Source organism: Nymphaea colorata, chromosome 5, assembly GCF_008831285.2.
Source record: "Nymphaea colorata isolate Beijing-Zhang1983 chromosome 5, ASM883128v2, whole genome shotgun sequence".
Taxonomy (NCBI): domain Eukaryota; kingdom Viridiplantae; phylum Streptophyta; class Magnoliopsida; order Nymphaeales; family Nymphaeaceae; genus Nymphaea; species Nymphaea colorata.
The window spans coordinates 9,856,921-9,880,979 of NC_045142.1; the positions used below are offsets into that span (position 1 = coordinate 9,856,921).

Genomic DNA, 24,059 nt, shown 5'->3' on the forward strand with positions numbered 1-24,059 from the left:
CGTTTGGTTTTGTATATGCGATATGGAGAGAAATCCCAACATTTCCATCATAGAGAGAGAGAGAAGAGAGAAGCGGGCGACTAGCGAGAACCTCACCGGATTTTTGGTTGGTTGTCTCCTTGGTTGGACAGCAATGTTGCCACCCATTTTGCCTCAGTCTATTCTGTCACCGGTAGTCGGAACAGGAGTAGATAGATGTCACTCTGTGGTGTAGCCTGTGGTTGCAAGAAGTGTGGTTGCAAGAAGAGCAGGGATATAAGGAATAGAGAAAAATGAAAGAGAGAGAGAAAGAGAGAGCGAACGAACGGCGGTTTCGAGCATTTATCGAGTTATTGGCTATTTCCTTTATCGCCCCAGAATTTTCAATAATTTGTGAAAAGTTGGTGCTTTTAAAACAATTGCATCATCACCACAAAACGTTTTATTAGATTAAAGAAAAAAAGGCTTATGCTCCACATGTTTCACCTTATCTCCAGAACCCATAACCATCAAACGAATAAACAAATTACTTAGAATCTTTATTCCATCCCATCAAACGTAACCATCAAACGAATAAACAAATTACTTAGAATCTTTATTCCATCCCATCAAACGTTCAGCAAAAATAAAATGGACAACAAATTTCTCATTCCATTTATTCTTGAAAACATCTTTCAGTTCCAGGCTGTCAAACTTTACCATATTGAATTCGATTTAGTTAGGTTCTAGAATATTCCAACACCTTTGAGTCATATTTTTTGAAACTAAAGTCAAAACTGGCGATCCTAATATTCAAGGCTTATACTTAAGCGGGTGGACTCTGATCTGATTTTTCGTTACAAAACCGCATATGAAATTCCGATTCAATTAGCAAACTGGCTTTGATTGCTAAATTTAGCTTAGTGGATTCGAAACAAGGGATAAAAAGTATATTGGATTCAAAAAGTATATTGGATTCTTTAGGATTCTTGAGTTTGAGTTGTAAGAACTCTATTCATTTAAACTCGACTGGGTTCAACTAAATAGTGAATACTAAAATATAATGAGAGAATAGTTAAACAAATAACCAATTAAACTAGTCAAACAAGTTACGGTGTTGAAAATAAGACAGACTTAACATAAACAAGCCAAATGAGTTATACCAGTCGAGTTTGAGCTCAATGCTGTATTGCTGAGTTGAGCTTGAACATGTTCTATGAGATTGATTGAAGTTTGAGCAGAGCTAAAGCTCCAGTTTTCTGAGTCGAATCATGCTCCAGCTGACCCTTCTTCATCCCAAGGTGCACTTGCAAAGTGAAGTGAAAGGCCGCTGTCATGGACAATACTTTGCGGGTGCTTTGTGGGCTTTACACGCACTCGAACAGAGGATCGACAAACAGGTGAAAAAGTCCCGAAGCCGCGACCGCCCAAACCAGGTCTGGGATGCGAAGGACCCGACAAATAGTCTCGGACGAGCATCTCGCCGAAGTGGGGGGCACAGTGGTCAAGACTCGAGACTCGCCCGGGTGCCCAAACTCTGAAGCCGCGCAGGAACAAAGCCAGAAGAGGACCAGTCGAGTTGGAAGACGAAGACCCTTCGGCGCCTGTCTCCCTCTCCTTCTATACGGATTGGTGATGGCGAAGGTGATTGCAGGTCGCCTGCTTGCTTCGCAGAGGATGCGCTTCATGCCATCGTGCTCTTCTCTTCTCACCAGGAAATTCAGCACCGATTTAAAGGGTAAATAACTCTCTTTTTCGTTCCTTTGCGGTTTATGGTTTGTTGTGTTTAGGAACTGATGATTTGATACTGATCATTTTGGTACCCTGAGGTTGGCTTTTGCCAATACTGGGTATGTTTGACAAGCATGCTATTTTTCTTTCTTCCACTGAAGACAATGGTCTTGGTGATCAATCTCGGTCGTTATGCTGTGTCCTATGTGAGACCTCACGCTCGTGGATTAACCACCGAGCTAGAAAATGTCACCTTTTATGAGATGACAATGGAGTTTGAATTTTCGTGAATGGTCTTGGTGATCAACCTCGGTCGTTCTGCTGTGTCCTATGTGAGACCTCGCGCTCGGGGATTAACCGCGGAGGTAGAAAATGTCACTTTTTATGAGGCTATACTATGACAATGGAGTTTGAATTTTCGTGAATGGTCTTGGTGATCAACCTCGGTCGTTATGCTGTGTCCTATTGAGACCTCGCGCTCGTGGATTAACAGCCGAGCTAGAAAATGTCACTTTTTATGAGGTTATACTATGACAATGGAGTTTGAATTTTCGTGGAGATCTCAACAAGGTCATGCCGTTCATGGGACAACAAGAAATTTTATCGGTGTAAAACGACGTTAGAATGCTAAATAAATGGGCAATTCATGTAGCATGTATAATTTCTTTAAAGTGCGCGCTAGATTGCTAATCAGAACAAGGGCAGCACTGAATCAATTACATGATTTTATTCTGGGCATTATTGATGCATATTATTGAAATGCTTTTGTCTTTCATAGATGATTACTTACTTCAAGCTCATTACTTTGGAATTTCAATAGAAACAAAATCTTTGTTCATGTACTTGTTTGCAACCGTTTTCCTCAAACAAATATAGAAGACGAGAAAAGGATGGGCAAAAGGGTGAAAATGTGAGGAATGGAATTCCATAATAACTTAAAGTTTGCTAATAATAAGGGTCATATTTGGGCTTTCTGGACGGCGTCACAGGTTTGGTCACAGATCCAGTCCTACTACCAACATGAAGCTCCAAAATCAAATAGTTATTCTGCCAAAATAAAATGATTGCTGCACCACTAGAATGTAACTGATGAGCTGAAGCAAGCAATCAATTGAGCGCTTAATATGGGTGATTTTAATCAGTCTGTAAGTATTCAAGCCATGCCTTGACTGTTTATGACTATGCCATTGCTACTAGGAAGCAAAATTGTTTCATTGCAGTACATGTGTAAGCCTTGTGGATATGTGGATGGAGTAGTTCTGTAATATTGCATAGAGGACCTGACAATAAATCCATTAGTTTCATCTTCCAGTCGGTACAGCATCTCATTTAGTATATGAACATTTCAAAGCAAGAAAGTCTGCAGCAGAAATTTTAATTCTTCAACAAGCAACTTCATTGTGTAGTTCTCTTCTTAGGAGGTATATTAGTTTTACATCTTTCAAGTGCGAAGGTGAAGTATCCACTTGTGGTTGTTAAGCTTTGTTATTGACTACTTTTACGGTTGGCAACAAGGGTAATGAAGAAAAGGTATGGTAATGCAAACACACTTCCATAAAGTCCTTTAAAGCTATGTACTAGGATGCTAATTTTCTCCTGGATCGTGTCTCATGTTCTTTTAGGACCACATGTTCCAACAATAATAGTTGCTGAATTGACTCAGCAACAACCTTGCTGTCAATGCATCACTCAGATCCTCGGATTTCAATGGTTTTGTAACTTGTTGGTTGCAAATGGGCAAATGATGGTGTCGATTAGATGGTCTTTGGTCTTAACACATGAACTAAAAAGTGAATTACAGCATACTGTCAACCTGTCATGCAGAAGCCCAAAATAATAAGCCGCTTATATGTTAAAATTTTAAATCGTCATTGGGTAGTTTGAGATATCACAAGCCTGAAGTAATAAACACAGTTTTAAATCGTTTTTAGGTAATTTGAGGTGTCACAAGCCTGAAATAATTAGTACACTTTAAATCGTTGTTCGGTACTTTTGGTGTCGGTAGTTAACCTTAGTGGTTCACGTTTATGTTCCTCCTATAGGCTCTTTCATGAAAATTGTGTGATTCAGTTGTGGGCAAGAAACTGAAAGGATCTTTTTTAATACACTAATTATTATACTCTTTGTTCATGTTGTTCAGATGTGTTTCTTGACATTAATTACAAACTTACAAGGCTTTCAACCTGGAAAATGTGGTGGACGTTCTAGAGATGCCACCAGATTTGACATTAGTCTTATATCTTGTTAATACTTGGAGGTCATTTTCCGGATATGATTTCCCAGACAAGTTTTAACTGCTCAAATGTAGTTCTTACATTGTTCCGGTACTCGAGTATTAAGATAGCTACCTGCTGAAAGTGTTATCTGAAGGTGCATTGACTCAAGATCCAGATTATATGAATCCTGCAATTAGGTCCAAGCTCAGTTGATCCAACTTCTTTGGGGGCTGATAAATATGCAATGAGATAGTCAATATAAATTCTGAATAGAAATTAGTAGAATTAATAATTAAAGTGCCAAAATAAGTTTCTGATTGGTCTTTCTTTTTTTGATTGTTTGCAATGTCATGGGTTAATGTCATCCCAGTCCTTAACGATCTTTTCTTTTTTTTTCATAAATAGATGGTCAAGGTTCATTTCTCAAGCACTTATTTGGACATGGACGAAAAACTGACAAGCAATGGGAAAGCAGGAAATTTGACCTTGCTAATTTTCTCTAAGTAAAAGTCCATACACATGTAAAATTTTTGGCAGTTAATTATGCCCATACTATTCATATTATATTATAATGGCCTTCACTAGAGACCTTTTGGCACTTCAGCATTCCAGTGTTTAAAAGTGACCAAAGATTTTGCAGTTGGGAAGTGGTAATTTCAAGTTAAAGAATATCTAGGAGGTGAGAAAGAGAGAAGAAAATAATAGAAGGAAAATGAAGAGAATTAAGTAAAAGTCTAGTTAAGAACAAAATGACTTGTTTCGATTTTATACCCTTCTTGTGAGTGAAGAACAAAATGATGTGTCCTGTTATTGTGTTACCTTCCCATTTTATTTCCCTTAGTTAACAGCAATTTTCTAGACCGGAATGTTCTCCGAGTCTTCTTCAAGTAAAGGTCCTTCATCTAAATAGGAGCTAAATAGGAGCGCACATGCATGTATGAATCTGTTAAGTACTGTAACTGTAAATTGTGTTTCTAGACATACTATTTACGTATAATACTAAGTATATAATATCGGTATACTTGGGTATATATCATTACAAGCATATTTGTATTTTGTACATATTACATACATAGAACATAGCAGTAAATAATATGCAATACCTTTTCTGTTCTACTTTTTTTTCTTTTTGTATGAGGCTTATTTGGTCATTTGCTGCTGGGCTAGTCTCTGGCTAGAATACCCCCCCTTCATCTCTTGTATCTTGTTGAACCCCTTTGAAGTGTGCTCTTTCGGGCAACTTTTTTGGCTAATGAAAGCATTTATCTTTATCTTTCTCGTGTTTTGGCATTTACAATGGTCTTCTTATGTTCTCTTCTAGACTTCTATTGCTCTTCTGAGCACTAAATATACTCAAGCTCATATAATTGCTTGATTTCTGTAATAACCTATGGCTAGTTATGAAATAGTACCAGAGTGTTCCATATCAAGACTGAAGTTATTTAAAGTGATGGGACACGTGGATGAGTGAAGGCAGAGATAGACATGAAATAGCAACTGAGTTACGGTGAAGGAGATCAAAGAATGAATACTTTTGAACTTATGCTTTAGGACAAAGTTATTTTCATCTGCTCATCATATACATGCATGTATCTATGTATGTATACATGTGTGTGCACGTGTATGTGTGTCATGCAAGTATGCATGTGTGCATGGATTGTTGCTTAAGATGCATTTGTGTTGGATATTTTCTAAGGATTTTTAGACTACTTTTGTCTATGACATTGGTTAGAGACCATGGATGAAGATATAGTCCTTTTAAAGACCAGTAGTTGCATTTTGAAGAGCTGAAAGATCAATGACAAGATTGCACCAGGCAATAAAAAAACAATTTTTTTCTTACAAGGAATTCCATGCATTGCATGTTGATGAATAAAGGGTAGATAATGACATCTAAACACTTTAGTTCAAACCAAGAACTCTCCTATATAACAATGAGAGGTTAATCCTGGTTAATACATAGTAGAACATCTCATCCCTCTTACATCGAAGAAGGTTTTGATGTATGTTGTAGAATCCTTAATTTTTATAATCACAACCTATGTCACATAGGTACGGGTACTGGTGTGGGTATGGGTACAGACCATTTTTAAAAAACTTGGGTGCGGGGGTACGGCTGTACACACACGCATATATATATATATATATATACAAAAAATTACAAATAGAACCCCATATGCATATTCAGCCATTACAACTTATATCTAAAAAGCACCTAGCAAGACAGAACCAAAAGATGAGAATGAGAATGTTAAATAAAATGCAGATTTAAGTGGTCATGATAAAGGTCAGAACCATGCCAAAGCACAAATATGCACTAAGCAGCACAAGGATAAAATGTCGTGTAATCAAATGCCACAATCACAACACAAAGATTCACATAGATGGACTTGCAGAGAAGGATAAGGGGTCTATTAGCAAATGTAACCATACACCAAGACAACGAAAGGGGACACTACAACTACAAAAAAAAGGAACACTACAACGAAAGGGGAAACAAGACAGCGAAAGAAAAATGGACGGCGGCATGCCAATCGAAAGAAAAATCACCACAACGAGAAAGGGGCGAATGCCAGCAGAGAAACGCCTCCAATCGACCCCACAAACTTCTTCTTCTTCTTCTTCTTCTTCTTCTTCTTCTTATTTTTCTTCTTATTCTTCTTCTTCGTCTTCTTTTTCTTCTTCTTCTTCTTCTTTCTTCTCTGAAACTCAGTACGACCTAAAACTCAGTTCGTCGTCTTCCCTTCGCCGTTTGCCGTCGCCACCTACCGTCGCCGCTCACTGTACACCGTTCGCCGCCAGCCGTCGCCGCTGTCGCCTGCCAGTCTTTCGGTGAAGGTTGAAGAGCGAGGTGAAGAGAAGACAAAGAACGATGGTGGTTTAGCTTTAAGGGTTAATAATTTTAACGTGAAATATGTAAAAAATGTTAAAAAGTTAAAAACGATAAAAAAAAATTCAAAATCGGACAGATTTAGACTCGGTCAACTTTTACCGAGTCTAGAAAAGGTCGAACATGACCTTGGGTGCATTGACCGAACCCAGTGCGGTCAGCGCAGCACCCATGCCGCACCCATGGGCGTACCCGTACCGGTACCGTGCGGGTACTCCTCCTTTGGAAGATTACCCATGTGACTAAGATCACAACACGTAGTTTCTCTACTACATATTGTCAAATGTTGATTTTCTTGGTGAAGGACTCTTACATGAAATATGTAATAGCCCAGAAATAGAAGTGCATTTATTGGTGGATCATTGTAGTGTGCATCACTAATTATTTATGAAACCCGATAAGAAAACATTTTGAGCAAGCCGATTTTCAATTGTCCTTGGGATACAATGGGCACAGAAACCATGTCAACTCCTTATTTAGTGTGGGTTATCTAGAAGGACTAGCTTAGTTGTCAAGGTGTCTAGGTGTGCCTAGCCTAAAAAGGCATCCAAAAGTTGTTGCAATTGTGCTTAGTTATTTTTAATACTAAAATGTTGGTTTTATGTTTTATGTTTTATGTTTTATGTGTTAAGTCAGCATGTTAGCAAGTTAAAATTAGTCAAAATCAACTCATAAACAGCAAAATAACATGTTTGATACATTGAATTTGAACCAAATGATAGACTTCTCATTGTAGAACTGAAACTGACTTCTAAACAATATACATAAAACAGAAAATAACCAAAATAATACCTACTTTGAAATTTGTGCTCTCTAAACTGGACCTATGGTAGATGGCAACTGAATATGAACAAATTTAAAAGATTGTAAAAGACATCTACATGACTCTGACTTAAGCTGTCTAATGAATACATTAGTAGAACCCAAATCACACTACAATCCTAACTCAATCAATTCATGTAAAAGATAAGACTTTGCAAGCAATCTAATTTCTGCACAAATTGTAATTTTCTAAGATACTTATAGCAAAAATACTCTGTTTTCAACATAAATTTTGCAACCACTGGGTCAAATCAAACTCCCTGCAATAAAGTTAAGCTATACGCAAGAGATAACAGGTCTTGGGAAGCAAAACAAATCAAGTATCAGAGGCCAAAGTCACCCAAACTTTCAAATGGACTAGGTGCCAGCACGCCTAGTCCAGCTTAGGTGCCAAACCCAGACCCTACGCCTAAGTGCATGGGATGTGGACTGATGACTAGTTCACACCTAGGCATCTCCTAAGGGATCCTTAACAACTAGGAGGAGTAGTGACTCTATTGACTTTTTGAACAAATTGCATGCGACGTCATTTGTGTGTCAACAAATGCATTCCAGATAAATGATCTTCCACATAGGTAAAAGTGGGACCAGAATATATCATCTAACTAATTAGAAAACGAACATTAAAGTTTTCCCGGTTAATATCTACTTATGAGAAAACGAAGACGTTAAATGTTTCGTTGTCTTGGAAACTAGAGAAAATTAAAATGCATAATAAAATTGCTAATTGGAACCCGATTCTAGTAAAATCTGTTAAGTTTGTACAATATGGATCGAGTCACCCAGACCCGACCCATTTGATCCACACGCCCAACACATCGTGGGTGGTGGCATACTTGTAAATCTTAATGTTATTTTGTGTATTTTATGATGTACCCTAAATCGTGATTAGTGTATAATGATAACAAGAGGCTGACGTCATTAGTTGCTGCTCTCTTTCATCTCTCTCTTGCTTGGACGTGCAGTCCACTTCTCTCTTCCTCCTCTTGCATCTAACTTCATTTGGTGGTTTGGTATTAGATATCAAAATCTTACATGGTATCAGAGCAGGGTTTTGCCACTGAGAATGTCTGGTAAAAATCTCTAATTTCTGGCCTAATCTTTGTTTTTTTTTTGCCCTAATCCTCAAATCTCTATTTTCTGCCTTAATCCCCAAATTTTTGCCCTAACCCTAATCCCCAAATTTTCTGCCTTAACCCTACCATCTGCCCTAATCTGCCCTACCGTCGGCCACCTAACCCTAATCTCAAAATTTCTATTTTCCCCCTATTTTTTTATTATTGCATCTATGGATCCCTACCGCAATTCCAGCATCTTGTCGTCCAATTTCCTCTCCCAAATCTCACAAAAGCTAAATCATACCAATTATTTGACATGGAAACGTCAAATAGTCCCGTTCATCAAAAGTCACCGTCTCTATGGACATATCAATGGCACCACACCTATGCCACCTGAATGGATTATGCGAGAGGTGAAGAATGTTGTAAGGCAAGTTCAAGAGACCATTGTAGAAATCAATCCTGAATATGATATGTGGATGGCTCATGATCAATCTCTCGTTGCTTATATCACCTCCACACTATCAGAGGAAGTTTTGGCAGGTGTTGATGATGATCTTTCAGCACTTGAGTTGTGGAATGTAGTTGTTATCACGTATGCTCAAGTATCAGAAGCAAGATTTCTACAACTCAAGAGGCAATTTCAAGATATCAGGCAAGGCACACGTTCAGTCTTGGAATATCTACATGAGATCAAAAATGTCAGCGATCAGCTTGCCATCATAGGGCATCCAGTCAGTGACAAGGACAAGGTACAACAGGCTTTGAGTGGATTGGAGCCAGAATTTGATGTTTTCTACACTGCTTTAGAGGTATTGTTTGTTCTTCCCTCTTTTGAAGACCTGAAAGCAAAATTGATTCAGCATGAAGCGAGTCACGTACAGCGACATGAATTAGTTCATTCTGGCAATCACAATGTGTTGGTCACTGGGACCCATGCTTTGCAAGGAAGTCATCCAAGAGTTTAGAACTCACAGGCAGGGATAGAGAGAGGTATCATTCCTACACCTAACACAAATGCACAGGCAAATGTACCCCGAAGGATACCTACTTGTTTTTATTGCAATAAGAGAGGTCATGTGAATTCAGAATGTTTGCATAACCCTCAGAACAAGGGAAAACAGATCAGACGTGATAATAAGGCAGTAGGGTCATCTGTTTCGAACACGACCGCGGCATCGAACATTTTCCATGATGTGCAGCAGATTCTAATGACAGCACTGTTTAAAGTCAATCTCAAACAAAATGAGGAAGGACAATGATATGTGGATTCTGGTGGTAACTGGTGACGCAGGTAAGCTTTCTAATGCTCTCCCTTATTTAGCTAAAGGCTCAGTCGTCACAGGAGATGGTTCCCATCACAAAATATCACATATTGGAAATGCACACTTATCCATGGCTCATTCCTCAATACCCTAATGGAATGTTCTTGTTGTTCCAAATGTCAAGAAAAATATCATTTCTGTGTCAAAGCTTATTGATGATACTCATTCCTCTTTTGAGTTTACTCCTTCTTTTGTTTATATTAAGGATGTTCAAACCAAGAAGACATTCGCTGAGGGTGTTCGCAAAGGAGACATGTACGTCATTGAAGAAGCTCCAAAAGTGTCTAAGTCTTGTGTTTCAAATTCATCCTTTCCTAGTCATAATGAAGTCAATATCATAGAGTATGATATGCCATCTCTTTGGCACGGTCGTTTAACACATTGTAGTTGGTCTTTCATTCAAAGTCTTGTCGCAAACGGACTATTACAAAAGTTCAGTCTAAGTCCTGTCAATGAGTCTACCATGTGCTCAAGTTGTCATATTTGTAAGAGCCATGTTCTTCCTTTTTAATCAATAAATAAGCGAACTTCGAAGTTATTTGACATCGTTTATTCTGATGTTTGGGGCTTGCTCCTATTTCTTCTTCTTTTGGGAGTAAATATTATGTTGTTTTCATTGATTCTTATTCTCGTTACACTTGGATTCACTTCATGAAAAGCAAATCTGAAGTTTTCCGCTTGTTCACCTAATTCCACGTCTTGGTCCAAAACAAATACTCTAGTAATATCTTGCATTTCCAATGTGATGGTGGTGGTGAGTTCATTTCAAATGAATTTACTGAGTACTTACTAAATCATGGGATCACTAGACAGATTTTCTGTCCACACACACCACAACAGAATGGTATTGCTGAAAGAAAACATAGACATATAGTTGAAAGTGCTCTCAGTATGATACATAACACTGATGTGCCCCATGACTTTATGGACTGAAGCCTTCCATACTATTGTTCATGTTATTAATCGACTGCCACTATCCATGCTTGAAGGAAAATCTTCATTCTTTATTTTACATCAAGAGCAACCAAATTATGATGAGCTGCGTGTTTTTGGATGCATTTGTTATGTTCATGTTGATGTTTCTTTGATAAATAAGTTTCAAGATCGATCTGTCATGTGTAGATTTGTGGGTTATGCAGAAAATTATAAAGGCTATCGTTGTTATAATCCAAAGACTGGACGTGTGCATATTTCACGACATGTTTTTTATGAGCCCAGTTTGAAGGATTTAAAGGAGCCACATGCAACACTTAATGTTAGAAATGATGTATAAGACTCATGGCTGAATGCTGAAATATTAAACCAAAGAGCTGATATACACCACGCACAAAGTGACAGAACTATTGATGAGGTCGAGACAGTCACAAACACTCAAATGGACAGCATACCTTCATCTACTCAGACCAACAGCATGAATATGATTTCACCTAATCGGTTTTCAGGAGTGGTGTATAATCGACGATCAGTTCCAGCTGATCCAGAAACTGCCACTACTTGTCCACGTAGATCAGAACGTGTGCGGCACCCTATTGATAGATGGGTAAGTTATGATAATTTCTCTTTGGAATTTCATCTCTTCATGACAGAATTGAACAAAAAGGTGGAGCCAAAATGCTATGAGCAAGCGTGCAAAAGCAAACATTGGATTGAGGCCATGAATGAAGAAATGACTGCCTTAAATGAATGTCAAACATGGGAGATTGTTCCTTGTCCAGATGGTAAGAATGTAGTGGGCTCAAAATGGGTTTACAAACTCAAGTATAAACCGAATGGAAGCATTGATAGATATAAGGCTCGACTCGTGGCTAGAGGCTTCACTCAGCAGTACGGGGAAGATTATGATGAGACTTTAAGTCCAGCCATCAAGATGGGAATAGGCCTGGGCATCGGGTCTGGCCGGCCTTACAACGTGCTAAAAGCCTGAACGGACAGAACCTGTCCGCGAAGCAGTTCGGCCAGAAGATTACGTAGTTTCAGAGACTTCCCGAGGTCAAAACGAGCTGAAATTTTCAGCATAGTCAGATAATTATATCCTCTTAGTGCTGACAAAATTTGAAGTCAAAACTCCACCGTTTGATATTTCTGTACGTAAGTCATTTGGTTGCCTAAAAACAGCCTGGACTAAGGGCGTGCACATCGCACCACCCGGCCCGATGCCCAGGCCTAGATGGGAACGATCCGGGTTATCATCTCTCTTGTCATCTCATATGATTGGAATTTATATCAGTTGGATGTTAAAAATGTTTTTTTTCTTGGCTTTCTAAAAGAAGAAGTTTACATGGAACAACCTCCTGGATATGCTACCAATGATCCAACCAAGTGGGTGTGCAAATTACAAAAATCGTTGTATGGGCTTAAGCAAGCATCTCGTTCATGGTTCGATAGATTTTCCCTCCATATACAGCAGGCTGGTTTCCTCAGAGGTCCACTTGATCATTTTTTATTCATCTATCATTCAGGTGAAGTTACCACTTGACTACTCATATATGTAGATGACATAGTTCTTACTGGAAACTCTTCATTGTCATATATCTCATGTTAAGGAGGTATTGCAATAAGAATTCAAGATGAAGGATCTCGGCAAACTACGGTATTTCTTGGGTGTTGAGCTTGATAGAAAAGGTGATACATTAACTCTTACACAGCATAAATACACTCTTGATATTTTGGAGTAGGCAGGTATGACAAATTGCAAGCCCATAATTACACCTAGTATTCTCAACATAAAATTAAATGCATTTGATGGGTGTGATGCCTACCCAAATCCTAGTTTCTAAACGGAGTATAGTTGGCATGTTGCAATATCTCACTTTTACACGCCCAGACATAGTATATGCTCAATCAAGTCTCTCAGTTTATGCATGCACCCACAAAAGGGCATATGGATGCTATCAAATGTATTTTGCATTATCTTAAGGCTACTCTTAGGGATGGACTCATCTACACAAGACAGTCAACTGTTTTGCATGGCCACAACATTTCCACTTATACTAATGCAGATTGGACAGGTGATTCAGATGATAGACGATGAGTTTCCGGTTATTGTTTCTTCCTTGATTCCAATCTTATTGGTTGGAGTAGCAAGAAACACCGTGCAGTTGTCAAATCTAGCACTGAGGCAGAATATATGTTAATGGCTGCAGGCACAGCTGAAGCTTCATGGTTACATCATTTGCTTGGGGAACTATCTCTTCCCATTGCTCAATCATTTCTATTTTATGACAGCCAAAGCGCGATCAAGATTGTTTTCAATCATGTTCTACATAATTCACTAAGCATATAGAGATTGATCAACACTTCATTCATCAAAAGCTTGCGGAAGACGAGATTGCATGATCAAACCCCATGCACAACTTGAGGGGGGCTGTTAAGTTTTTACAATATGGATCGGGTCACCCATACCCGACCCATTTGATCCACACACTTAACACATCATGGGCAGTGACATACTTGTAAATCTTAATATTATTTTGTGTATTTTATGATGTACCATAAATCGTGATTAGTATATAATGATAACAAGAGGTAGACATCATTAGTTGCTGCTTTCTTTCATCTCTATCTTGCTTGGACGTGCAGCCCACTTCTCTCTTCCTCCTCTTGCATCTAACTTCATTTGGTGGTTTGATATTAGATATCAAAATCTTACAAAACCTTGTGTATGTGAACAGAGAACTAAGACTACAAAATAGGTTCTGTTACTTCTCTATTGCCTGTTTTGTTTCCTTTCCCACATAAAGGATTTAAGTGATTATCGAGAATTCATAAAGGAAAGAAATATTCCTCATTGGAACAAGATATCTGCCTGATGTAAATGAATGGAAATAAAATCATGATTTTTGGGATCTATAATGTGGAAATTATCATGTGGTTATTATATCTGCTGCAGTAGCTGGTACTTGAATCATTATCTTGTGGCTGATCTGCTTTCTCCGAATGTCAGCAGCAAAAAGCTGAGATATCGAATCAACTGTAGACTTAAAATATGCTCTCATTTGTCTAATTTGCATTAATATTCGTTTGGATGTGCTGGATCGTTATGATGCACCTTCTATTATAAATTGGGTTCTTATTTTGTTGGATAAAATCCTTTAATTTTTTTCAGGCTCTTGTAATTTGGACTCTGATGTCTGGAACAGATTCTCCTTGTTCAAGACATCTCTGTTGCAAAACCCTGAAAATTTTGCTCCTATGATGAATTTTTGCAAGAGATGGGCCTCAGCTTCAACAGCCACTACAACAGAGGATGAGGGCAAAATAAGCATAGGGCCCAAGAAGTCTGGATCTGATGAAGATGGAAAAGATGCAGGGGTTGTTTATTATGGACCCATTTCTTCCACCATCAAGAAAGTGAAACTTCTCTCCCTCTCTACTTGCTGCTTGTCAGTATCTCTTGGCCCTGTAGTGACCTTCTTAACTGCACCAGAAATGAATGTGATTCTCAAGGGGGCTGTTGCTTCGTCGGTCATATTTCTTAGTGCTTCCACCACTGCAGCACTGCACTGGTTTGTGAGCCCCTATGTTCACAAGCTCAGATGGGTGCCTGGTTCAGAAACATTTGAGGTTGAGATGATGTCTTGGTTGGCAACCTATATCCCAAGGACAATAAGGTTTATTGATGTCAAACCACCAAACAGCAACAGACCATTTGTCACTTTCAAGGCCAATAACAACTTTTACTTCATTGATGAAGAGCACTGTAGGAACAAGGCTCTCTTAGCAAGGCTGACACCTAAGGGACCAACCCATGAATCAGCGTTTAAGAACTTGTGAGCAGATACTATGCTGTCTTTGTTGCCTCTAGATTCTGGTCTTTCAGATATCTAGTAATTGGCATTCACCAGGCTGAGACTCAATGATGGATGACCAACAGTAGATCAGTTTTGCAAGGTAAGAAACTTTTGGGTTCGAAACTTTTGAATACCATTGTTATGAAAAATTTTGGCTTTGCTCTTTCAATGCATTTGTTAAGCTATTAAAACGCACTGTACTTGGCTGTTGGAGCATAACTGTGTCCATCTGGCAGTTTTACATGAATGGGTTATGTTTATCAAATAATGCTTCTTGTTTTTTCTTTTTATTTTTATTTTTTAAGACTGTACTGTGACGGGATCTAAACAGGTAGGTTCCTATGATGTAATTTGTTTCCCTTTCTGGTTATGGTTATATAACTTCAATTAAAGAAGCAATTAAGATATAGACAAGATTAAGAAGCTTATTTTTACTGACATAGTTCTACATAGCTTTATTATCTGTCTCTTCACACGGTACCTTGGTATTTGGTAAACTCCTCCTTTAAGATAACATCATTTGAAAGTTCATGACTGGATAAGCTAGAGATGTCTGATTTTTTTGTCATAATGAGGTTGTGGGTATGGACACTTGCAAGGCTGAGGCAGTGTCCTTAGGGGTGACATCTGAACCATGAAATTCTTAACTGGAGATGGTTTACAATTACATGTGAAATGTTAATAAACCCTCGGGAAAATGCTCAAATTCTATCCACTTGTTCCCTTTCATTGTATTTTGGTACCCTTTTATATTTTCCACATGAGACAAGTTGGAGAATGCACTTAGAAAGTTATTTCTGCACCAAATGCTTTTTACATAAATCCCATGAGCGTCACTAAACGCTTGGGATGGGCTCCTGTTTCGCGTAATTCTCTTTAATGAGAGACCAAAGGAATCCCTTAGCCTCCAGCACTATTTTAGGGCAGCCAGGAAGAGCTCACCACACGCATTGGTAACTGAATGCAAGACTTGGGATTTTGTCATGCACCATTACTGTAAGGAGACCAAGAAAATGGGATTCATTTTTGCAGTGACTGGGAGGCGATGGATGAGTAACTCGTGCACTACAGAATCTGCTACAGAATTTGGTGGACACCCACCTGAATATTTTTGTACGTACCCATAATTTTCAGTCCGCGACTGTGCTAAGTCAAAGAGGAGTCTCATGGGGCTTTTCAGAACATTATCTGAAAAAGTTCTGAAATATGTTGAAAACTCGACTTTGAACGTGCCTCCGATTTAGACGTGTGATTTGAATAGATATCACCCGTCTTGTCAATTCTTGGTTTGGCCATTCTCAATGCTGCGATTGGATGTAATCTACACTTGATCTTAGCAAAAGACCCAGAAAGGTACACTTTGACTGGATGTAATCAAACACAAGAAGAAGAGCTTGTATTCCTTATTTCAGTTTCAACAAAGTAACAAATTATCAAATTGATAATCTGAAATACCCTCTCTGAGTTTACCTTGCCTAAGTATGTGCCATCAAAAAATTAACATTAGATGACACGATACATTCAGTGAGACGATTCTTCTTTGCTTTCTTTTGGAAATAAATGGAATTTAGAGTTTTGGCAAAGAGCGAAAGTGGATTAAACTCACCAAACGCCTTGTTCCTGGCGTAAGCTGTCCAAGTCCACCTATTTATACCCTAGGGAACATATTCTGGTTTATATATGTTTCTTTTTTGGATCAAATGCATTAATCTTAATGGATTTTGGAAAGTGTCGAACCTATTCTTCAGGAAAAGGGATGACTTAACATCTTATATGAGGTGTTGGCTTGCAAACCTTTTCCTTTCTCTGCCGTATCACGGGAAACCTCTCCTGATGAAACTTCGTTCAAGCATGGCCTTCGACAACTGGAAAAAGTGTCTGACTTGGCCATACTTGGTAAAAGATGAATCATTTATACATGTGATGTATACCGCACAAATACGGTACATACTATTATTACATACTTATGAAGCTTATCTAATCACCTTCCGAATGTGTTTGATTTTGTTATTGAGAGTGCTGGGGAAAAAATGACCAGTGCTTGACATTTCAAACACGAAAAGAATAAAATGCAGGCGCAATTCATGTCCATGAAACAACTCTCAAAGAAACCAACATGTACAGGTTACTTATTATTATGCAGTTTTACTTAAGCCATTCATTTCGTTTTCCTTTTTGAAGTAGAATAATTTTCTTTCTAAAGTAAATCTTTTCTTTTCATTCGAAGAGTTAAACTTCCCCGGAACGGCTTCTTGAGGGACAACCCCCCCAATAGCAGGTGCTTGCAGCAGAAGTGGACGTATTTCACTAATCCAATGAGGACCATATTGGCGGTCACTTTCGTTATTGGATGGGTAGGAGCATTCGTGGGCGATAGATGGTGTCTTGCATGAAAGGGTTTTGTTTCACGTGCCTGTTGGGGGAGACACGTCACGTATAAGAAAGAGGCTGCTCTGGCTGTCTCCCTTCTACGAGATGGAAGGAAGATGATGATGAATTGAGGGGGACAAAAGGAAAGTGCTGCACGTTTGAAGAGAATGTTCACAATGACTAAATTTGCAAAACATATGACATGACACAATTACCAACGTATAAATGATGAAGTCTTAAGACACCTAACCAGGTGCAACATGGAAGAACTTTAATGTACGCTTAGGTTTGACTAGTGATGGATTCAACCCATTTGCCATCGTATGGTCTGTTTTGCTGGTGATATATAATTTGTCATCTTGGATGTGCTTGAAGCAACCATATATGTTGTCCTAAATCATCTCAGGATTAACAGCTCCAAACACAAATGGCATGAATGTTTGTCTACAACCGTTGATGGATAAATTGAATTTGTCATGGGCTGAATGAGTATGTGCATTTGCCTTTCATAGATAACAACATTTCCAAATGCTTGTAGCTTTATTGTAAACTATATATGATTTTTCAGAATATGCGTGCATGTCAGGTTGGAGTACGAAGGGTATGCTAGCTTGTCCGGTTTGTTATAAAGATACAGGTAGTTGCAAATCGATCTTCAACACTAATCCTATAAAAGTTATTTTGTATCAAATAAAAAGTCTTCCTTAGCCTCAATTTTGGTGTTGAGAAAAAAAAACTCGCAGAGAGTTGTTTATTGTGAGCCGATTCAAACAACTTGGCATGATGGTGTTGCTTTAGAAAAAAGAGAGAGAGAGAGGCTATTTAGATGTTATAATATAAAAATTTAAAAAAAAAATACGTTTGTTTCAACTACTATACTTCATATCTTATTCTTTTCATGGATGCATATGCTCTGTCATCAGAGGCAGAACAAATTTTGTCGGGGAATTTCATGCCAAATTACTAATTCAAGTAAAAACAGTGGGGACAATTTTTTCAAGACCCTTAGGTCGTAATGGATTGTGGATACCTCAGTGCTTATCCACTAATTCTTGTCCACTAAAACGAATGCAGATTAATGGTCATTATGTTGCCTGTAAACTGTTGCAATGGTTGTGAAGTGACCACGTCATTACTCGGGGATGCGTTATTCCTCATTGCGTATAATTGTTTGTGTTTGTTTCCTGCATTGGTTGAGTGTCTGTGTGCTCTTTGAAGTGGTTTTGAGTAAGTATTGAATAAACTTTCCCTTGATTAATTTAGGAATTAGACAGTAGGTAAATATATATAATGCTTTAAACTTTAAATGTTTACAGGTACCTTAGCAGATGGCAGCTTATATTGATAGTAGAGAAGGCCCTTGAGAAGGGTCGGTTGTGGGATCTCTCTGTCTGAGCCACCAAGGTTTTGGCTTAATGTTTACTATCTACATATTATCTATACTACCTCTGTAGTCAGATGGCTGTTTTTTTATTTTATATCACTACATCGCAAACAGCAGTTTGACATCATTCCACTTTAAGCGGAGGAAGCCAACCTGACATTACTTACTGATTCTAATCCAGAAACGCCGGGTATATTTCATACCGCCTTACAAGTTCGTTATATTTCAAACCGCCTTACAAGTTGCTCCTGCGGAAGATGACCCCTTTTCATCGGAGACAGCCTTTTTGTACTAAACATTCTTCCACGTTCCATATACAGAAGACATCCATGTAGGTTTTGGAATACACGACCGCAAGCGCTTTTCGTTTGAACAAAAAGATAGACCCAGTATTTAAAAGACACCGATACGTTTTGCAAGATGAGAAACTAAAGTTCCACAAAAAATGGCACAAAAATGAGAGGATGATGCCTCCTAGATTCAATCTCCTAAAAATTGGAAACGAAAATGAAGTTGAATGTCATTTTCTAGCATTCTAGACATAGAATTTCTAGCCTTTCACAAAATCAAAGAACCAAAATGGATAAAACATTGGAAAATAAAATTTCCAAAAACTGACGCCTCACTTCTTCTTTCCTGCCTTGGCCGCATCTCCGGCCTTGGTCTGCAAAAATATAGCAAAAGTTAGAATCCGACAGATATAGACTTGGCTGACTATACGAGAAAACCTCATCTGAGAGAGTTCAAGCAGGAAGCATTTTCCGCACCTTCTTGACACCACGAACTTTCTTTGACCTGTTCTTTCTTTCTTTCATCTGCTTCCTAGACTTCTCCACCTTTGTGGCAAGCCCATTCTGAACATTTTACAGATCTCGATTAGTACAGTACTCTAGAGAGCAAGAAAGAACCAAATGCTTATCCAAGACAAATTAATCCCTCCAAGCAAATAACAGCTTGTCACCAGGGTAAATATTAAATAAACCTAACCAAGCCTAAACATCAATGCAGTCAAAACTTGAAGTAAAACAGAAGACTGCCCATGTGTAGAGCATCTTCATGTCGCCTACCAGCTGCCATTGGGCCTTTCAGATGCATACAAATAAAAAAATATAACTCACCCATAAATATGAATTCATGGCAGTAGTCAATAAAGATGCAGGGCTTCCAACTGAACTCACCACCCAACTTTGATGTAGATTTAACAACTAATTATCTAACATTTTGAACTGTAACAAGAATAAACAGCAGTAGTCTACCAATGCAGGAATTCCAACTGATTGAACCAGTGTTTAAAAACTGGCCAAGTAAGCTGGTTGACCCAGCTCGGCTCGGCCCCCTACCGGGTCAACCCACTAGGACTCATTTTAGTATAAAACTAGGTAAGATTCAGCCTTGACTTGGTTGATTCGGCCGAGTCACGAGTCCAAGAAGACAAGAACAAGTTATGTTTGATTTTTCTTTTACGGTGTGTTATAAAAGGCGTCCGTCGACAATGGGTATGTTCTCAAGCGAAAAGAAAAAAAAAAAAAGTGTTTAGTGAAGAGGGACGAGGGTCTATGATTTCCATCATCTATTCCGGTGAGAATAATGTCTGGCAAATACACCGGCTACAACCAAAAAACCCAAAAAACCGACATCTCAGGTAACTTCTGTTTTTTTCCGTTTGTTTTCTATTTTTTCTGTTTTCCCCCCTTTTGCATCAAGTATTCCAGTGACTGCCATTTTTAGGAAGTTCAAGAACAATTATAATCTAGTCAAACTAAATGAAATTTCAAGGCACATATACAGAAGAAAGCTAGAATGTACAGGATATTATATTAGAAAACATATTTGTTCCCTCTTTCTTCTTTTCTTTTTTTTTTGAGAGAGAGAAAGAGAGCTCTGAGTCAACCAAGTTGACTCAGCTGACTCAATGACTGGGTCCTCAACCTGGTAAAAAAAATGGAGAACCAGAAAGTGCCATCACCAGGCCAAGTCATGGGACGAAAGGACCGAGACATCCGAGTTTTGGCTGAGTAAAAGGTGGACTCAACCAAGTCATCTATGGATATGATCTAAGTGAGAATATTACATGTACAAAATATACTTATAAATGGTAAGAAAACCACATGTTATATCAGATTTTCAGTGTAGCACATAATATATATATATATATATATATATATATATATATATATATATATATATATATATATATTACACGCACACAAAACACTAGGAGCTAGGAGATGAATATACATTATCATACATGTTATCTGTAATATTCTTATGATGAACCAAAAGCACTATTTTATACATATGCACACATACTTTACGCAAAAAAGAAGATGTTGAAACCAGGCCACAAGACTGAGTTGTCCCAGCAAGTCACGAATCAGTTCAATTAGAGTCGAGTCCCAAGTCACTCTGCTTTAAAACCTTGAGAGAGACTCTTCGGCTCATGAACACATACAGGTCCAGAAACACATCTAGGAACAAAAAGATTGAACAAAGGCCTCTAACATTGGTAGACTATGTCGCATGGGTAGGTAGGTAATAAGGGCTCGCATACCTGTTAGTACACTTTTTTTGGACGCACATATGCCACATCAAGTGGGCACCTTTCAGACTAAGAACCACTTATGTTAAAACTTAAAATGTCAAAAGTTTTTTAAAATTGTTGTGTCCCTGTACCAAAGCCAGTAAGCCACACCCATGTAACTCCATTGTTAGATGAAGAAGACGGATTTGATTTTACAATGATCTCAAATGGAGGTGAGCAGCAGTTTTTCGAACACCCAACACATCCATTGCAAATATACAGCATTTAAGACCATCAGAGTGACCATCTCAGTTTTAAATTTTACATTTTCACCATACCACGTGCAAAAATTGGATGTCTTCATATCTCAGACATCACCTTATTTGATCCATAAAATAAGGCCTAAGGTTACTATCCTAAATACCTTTTATTATCAACAAAGAACCATGCTACATCCTGGTCCAGTCACACTTTTTGTCCATGATTAGTCTTTTCAAATTTAGATGATTTTCTTTGTTCTGGTTCCAACCGGTCTGGATCTATAGTTCTAAAGACTATGGCCCTAAATACCTTTTTTCATCGTCAAAGAACCTTCCTGCCTCATGGTTCGGTCACACTTTGGCCATGATTATTCTTTTCAAATTTAGATTTGTTTGTTTGTACTGGTTCCAACCGGTCTGAATCTCTAGTTTTAAGACCATGATCCTACATGCATTTTTATCATCGTCCAAGAACTTTCCTGCCTCCTGGTTCCGTTACACCTTTTGGCCATGATTATTCTTTTCAAGTTTAGATGATTTTTTTTGTTCCGGTTCCAACCAGCCTGGATCTCTACTTTTAATGACTCTGATACTAAATGCCTTTTTATTATCATCAAAGAACCTTCCTGCCTCATGGTTCAGACACATTTTTTCCATGATTAATTTTCAAATATAGAATATAGTTGTTTGTTCTTGTTCCAACTGGTCTAGCTCTCTAGTTTTAAGGCATCTTGATTGTTTCTTGTGTTCAGTTGGACCTAATGACAGACCGAATGCATGATTGCACCAGTTACATATGGACGTGGATTTTGTGACATCAGCATTGTCACTAGTCATAATCAGCAACATTGGCGTATTGCAGGAATTTTTTAATGAGAAGCTGCAATTCACTCTCTTAATTGAATGGCCAACTTACTCGCTAAATGGGATCACAGCAGCTATTAAACAACAGACGACGACATAAGACGATTAAGAGCCAAAACGAAGCAAGTAGAAGTTTCAAAGAAGCATACCCTGATGAGCCTATATTTGGGCTCGTATTTCTTTGCATTTTCGACGGTGTCATAGATTAAACCGAAGCCCGTCGATTTGCCACCTCCAAAATGCGTCCGGAACTTGAAGACGAAGATCGTGTTGGGGTCACGAACGTCATACATCTTCCCCAATTTCTCCTTCAGTTCGACCTTCACAAAGAACGTAGAGGAAAAAACAAAGTTTCAACAACTCAACCAAAAAAAAAAAGTAAGAAAGAAAGAAAGAAGGCCATCAATGGAAGCACAAGGACCTATAAACGGGAAGTAGTACCTTGGAGACATTAGCTCTGCCAGGATGGAGCACGTCGATCACCTAGCAAGAAGGGAAAGAAAATACAAGAGATAGCACAATCACAACAGAGATTCGAAAACGGAGGAAGCGAAGAGAACAGGAGGGAGAGGACACGGAGTCATTACGAATTGCTTCCGGGCGAGGAGACGGTTCGTCATGAACTTCCTCGTGCGGATAGTCACTGCCTTTGTGTCCGCCATGGTCAGGGCGTCAGGGAGTTCGCCGGACGGGGCTCGCCAGCCGCTGCTGCCGCCGTCGATTGGAGGAGGGAAGAACCCTTTACAAAACCCTAGCGACAACGTACGCGAAGAGGAGAGATCCAGCACCGCGGATCATAGTTATACCGATCTTCATGTCGTAAATGTAACCCTAATGGCATGAAATGACCGAAACATCCTTAATCAGCTATTTTCTCTCAACCCGAGCACTCTCACAGTCTCTGCCGATTCGGCTCGGGTGCAAGAGAACCGGACGCTGTTGCACTCGACCGCCCATCACGTTGATTTTAAGCGACTCGGTGGTGGACAAGAAATATTCCAGTTTCTGGATTTCAAAGAACATTTACTTTTAATTTGTGCGTGTAAATGTTTCTATCAAGTTTTCATGAAGAAAATCATGTTGGGCATCTAGTTGATAGATTCCCTACTTATATATGAAACAACAAATTGGATTCATCTAATAGTGACAAGTTTTAGTAATTAGATTAAATTGCTTGAAATAGGTCAATCCTTATTGGCTATAATATTTTATATCTGAGCTTTGTATGATCAAAGAGTGTCTCGTATGTTCTTATATATAGACCCATCTGAACTCAACCATAAATTTTGCCTTATCATTTAGATTCAAAACAACCAACATATATTATGATCATGTCTGAATTTTGCCAAAATAGCATTCTTAAAATGCAACTATTTCACATATTGAGACTTGGCATGCTTTCCAAATGTTGGATGCATGGAGAGCATCAGCTTCTCACCATTGAACACTTTATTATGTGTTTCATGCACCTCTTACCATTGTTCTATATACCATGGGTCAAATCACTTGTGTAGGCGTGGATGCCAAGCCGAGCTGCCGGCGGGTACCCGACTGGGGTCGGGCCCGAATCCGGGCTGGAAAAACTGGGTCCTGAGCCCCGGCCCGATGGTCCAGTCTCCCTCTCCTTCTTCCCCCCAGCGGGGCTGGGCCAAGCCGGGACCCGGGATATCGAGCTGGGCCTGGCCCGGGCCGCCCCTACTTGTGTATAGGGGCAGAGTTATGATTTTTTTTTCATTAGTTGGACTAAATTATAGTTTCAAAATTTTGACAGGGGCCAAAATATAATTATTCAAAATTTTATATAGTCTAAATAATTTTTTTAAATTACGTGTAGAATTTAATATTACAAACACTCATTTTCTACTCATAA

The 24,059-nt window shown here is 38.7% G+C and overlaps 2 protein-coding genes across 2 annotated transcripts; one reads left to right on the plus strand and one right to left on the minus strand.

The window, feature by feature from the left end:
- The first annotated feature begins 1,351 nt into the window (after positions 1–1,351).
- Positions 1,352–15,189, plus strand: LOC116253895 (uncharacterized). The gene is made up of 2 exons (XM_031628885.2): positions 1,352–1,696; positions 14,106–15,189. Exons 1-2 carry the CDS (start codon positions 1,402–1,404, stop codon positions 14,771–14,773), a joined length of 963 nt encoding a protein of 320 aa, XP_031484745.2. The 5' UTR covers positions 1,352–1,401; the 3' UTR covers positions 14,774–15,189.
- Positions 15,190–18,990: 3,801 nt separating this feature from the next.
- LOC116253834 (40S ribosomal protein S24-1) lies at positions 18,991–22,980 on the minus strand. The gene is made up of 5 exons (XM_031628788.2): positions 22,777–22,980; positions 22,631–22,672; positions 22,339–22,509; positions 19,312–19,398; positions 18,991–19,208 (listed from the first exon to the last, which is right to left on the minus strand). The coding sequence occupies exons 1-5, from the start codon at positions 22,849–22,851 to the stop codon at positions 19,167–19,169; spliced, it is 417 nt and encodes a 138-aa protein (XP_031484648.1). The 5' UTR covers positions 22,852–22,980; the 3' UTR covers positions 18,991–19,166.
- Between the last annotated feature and the right edge of the window lie 1,079 nt (positions 22,981–24,059).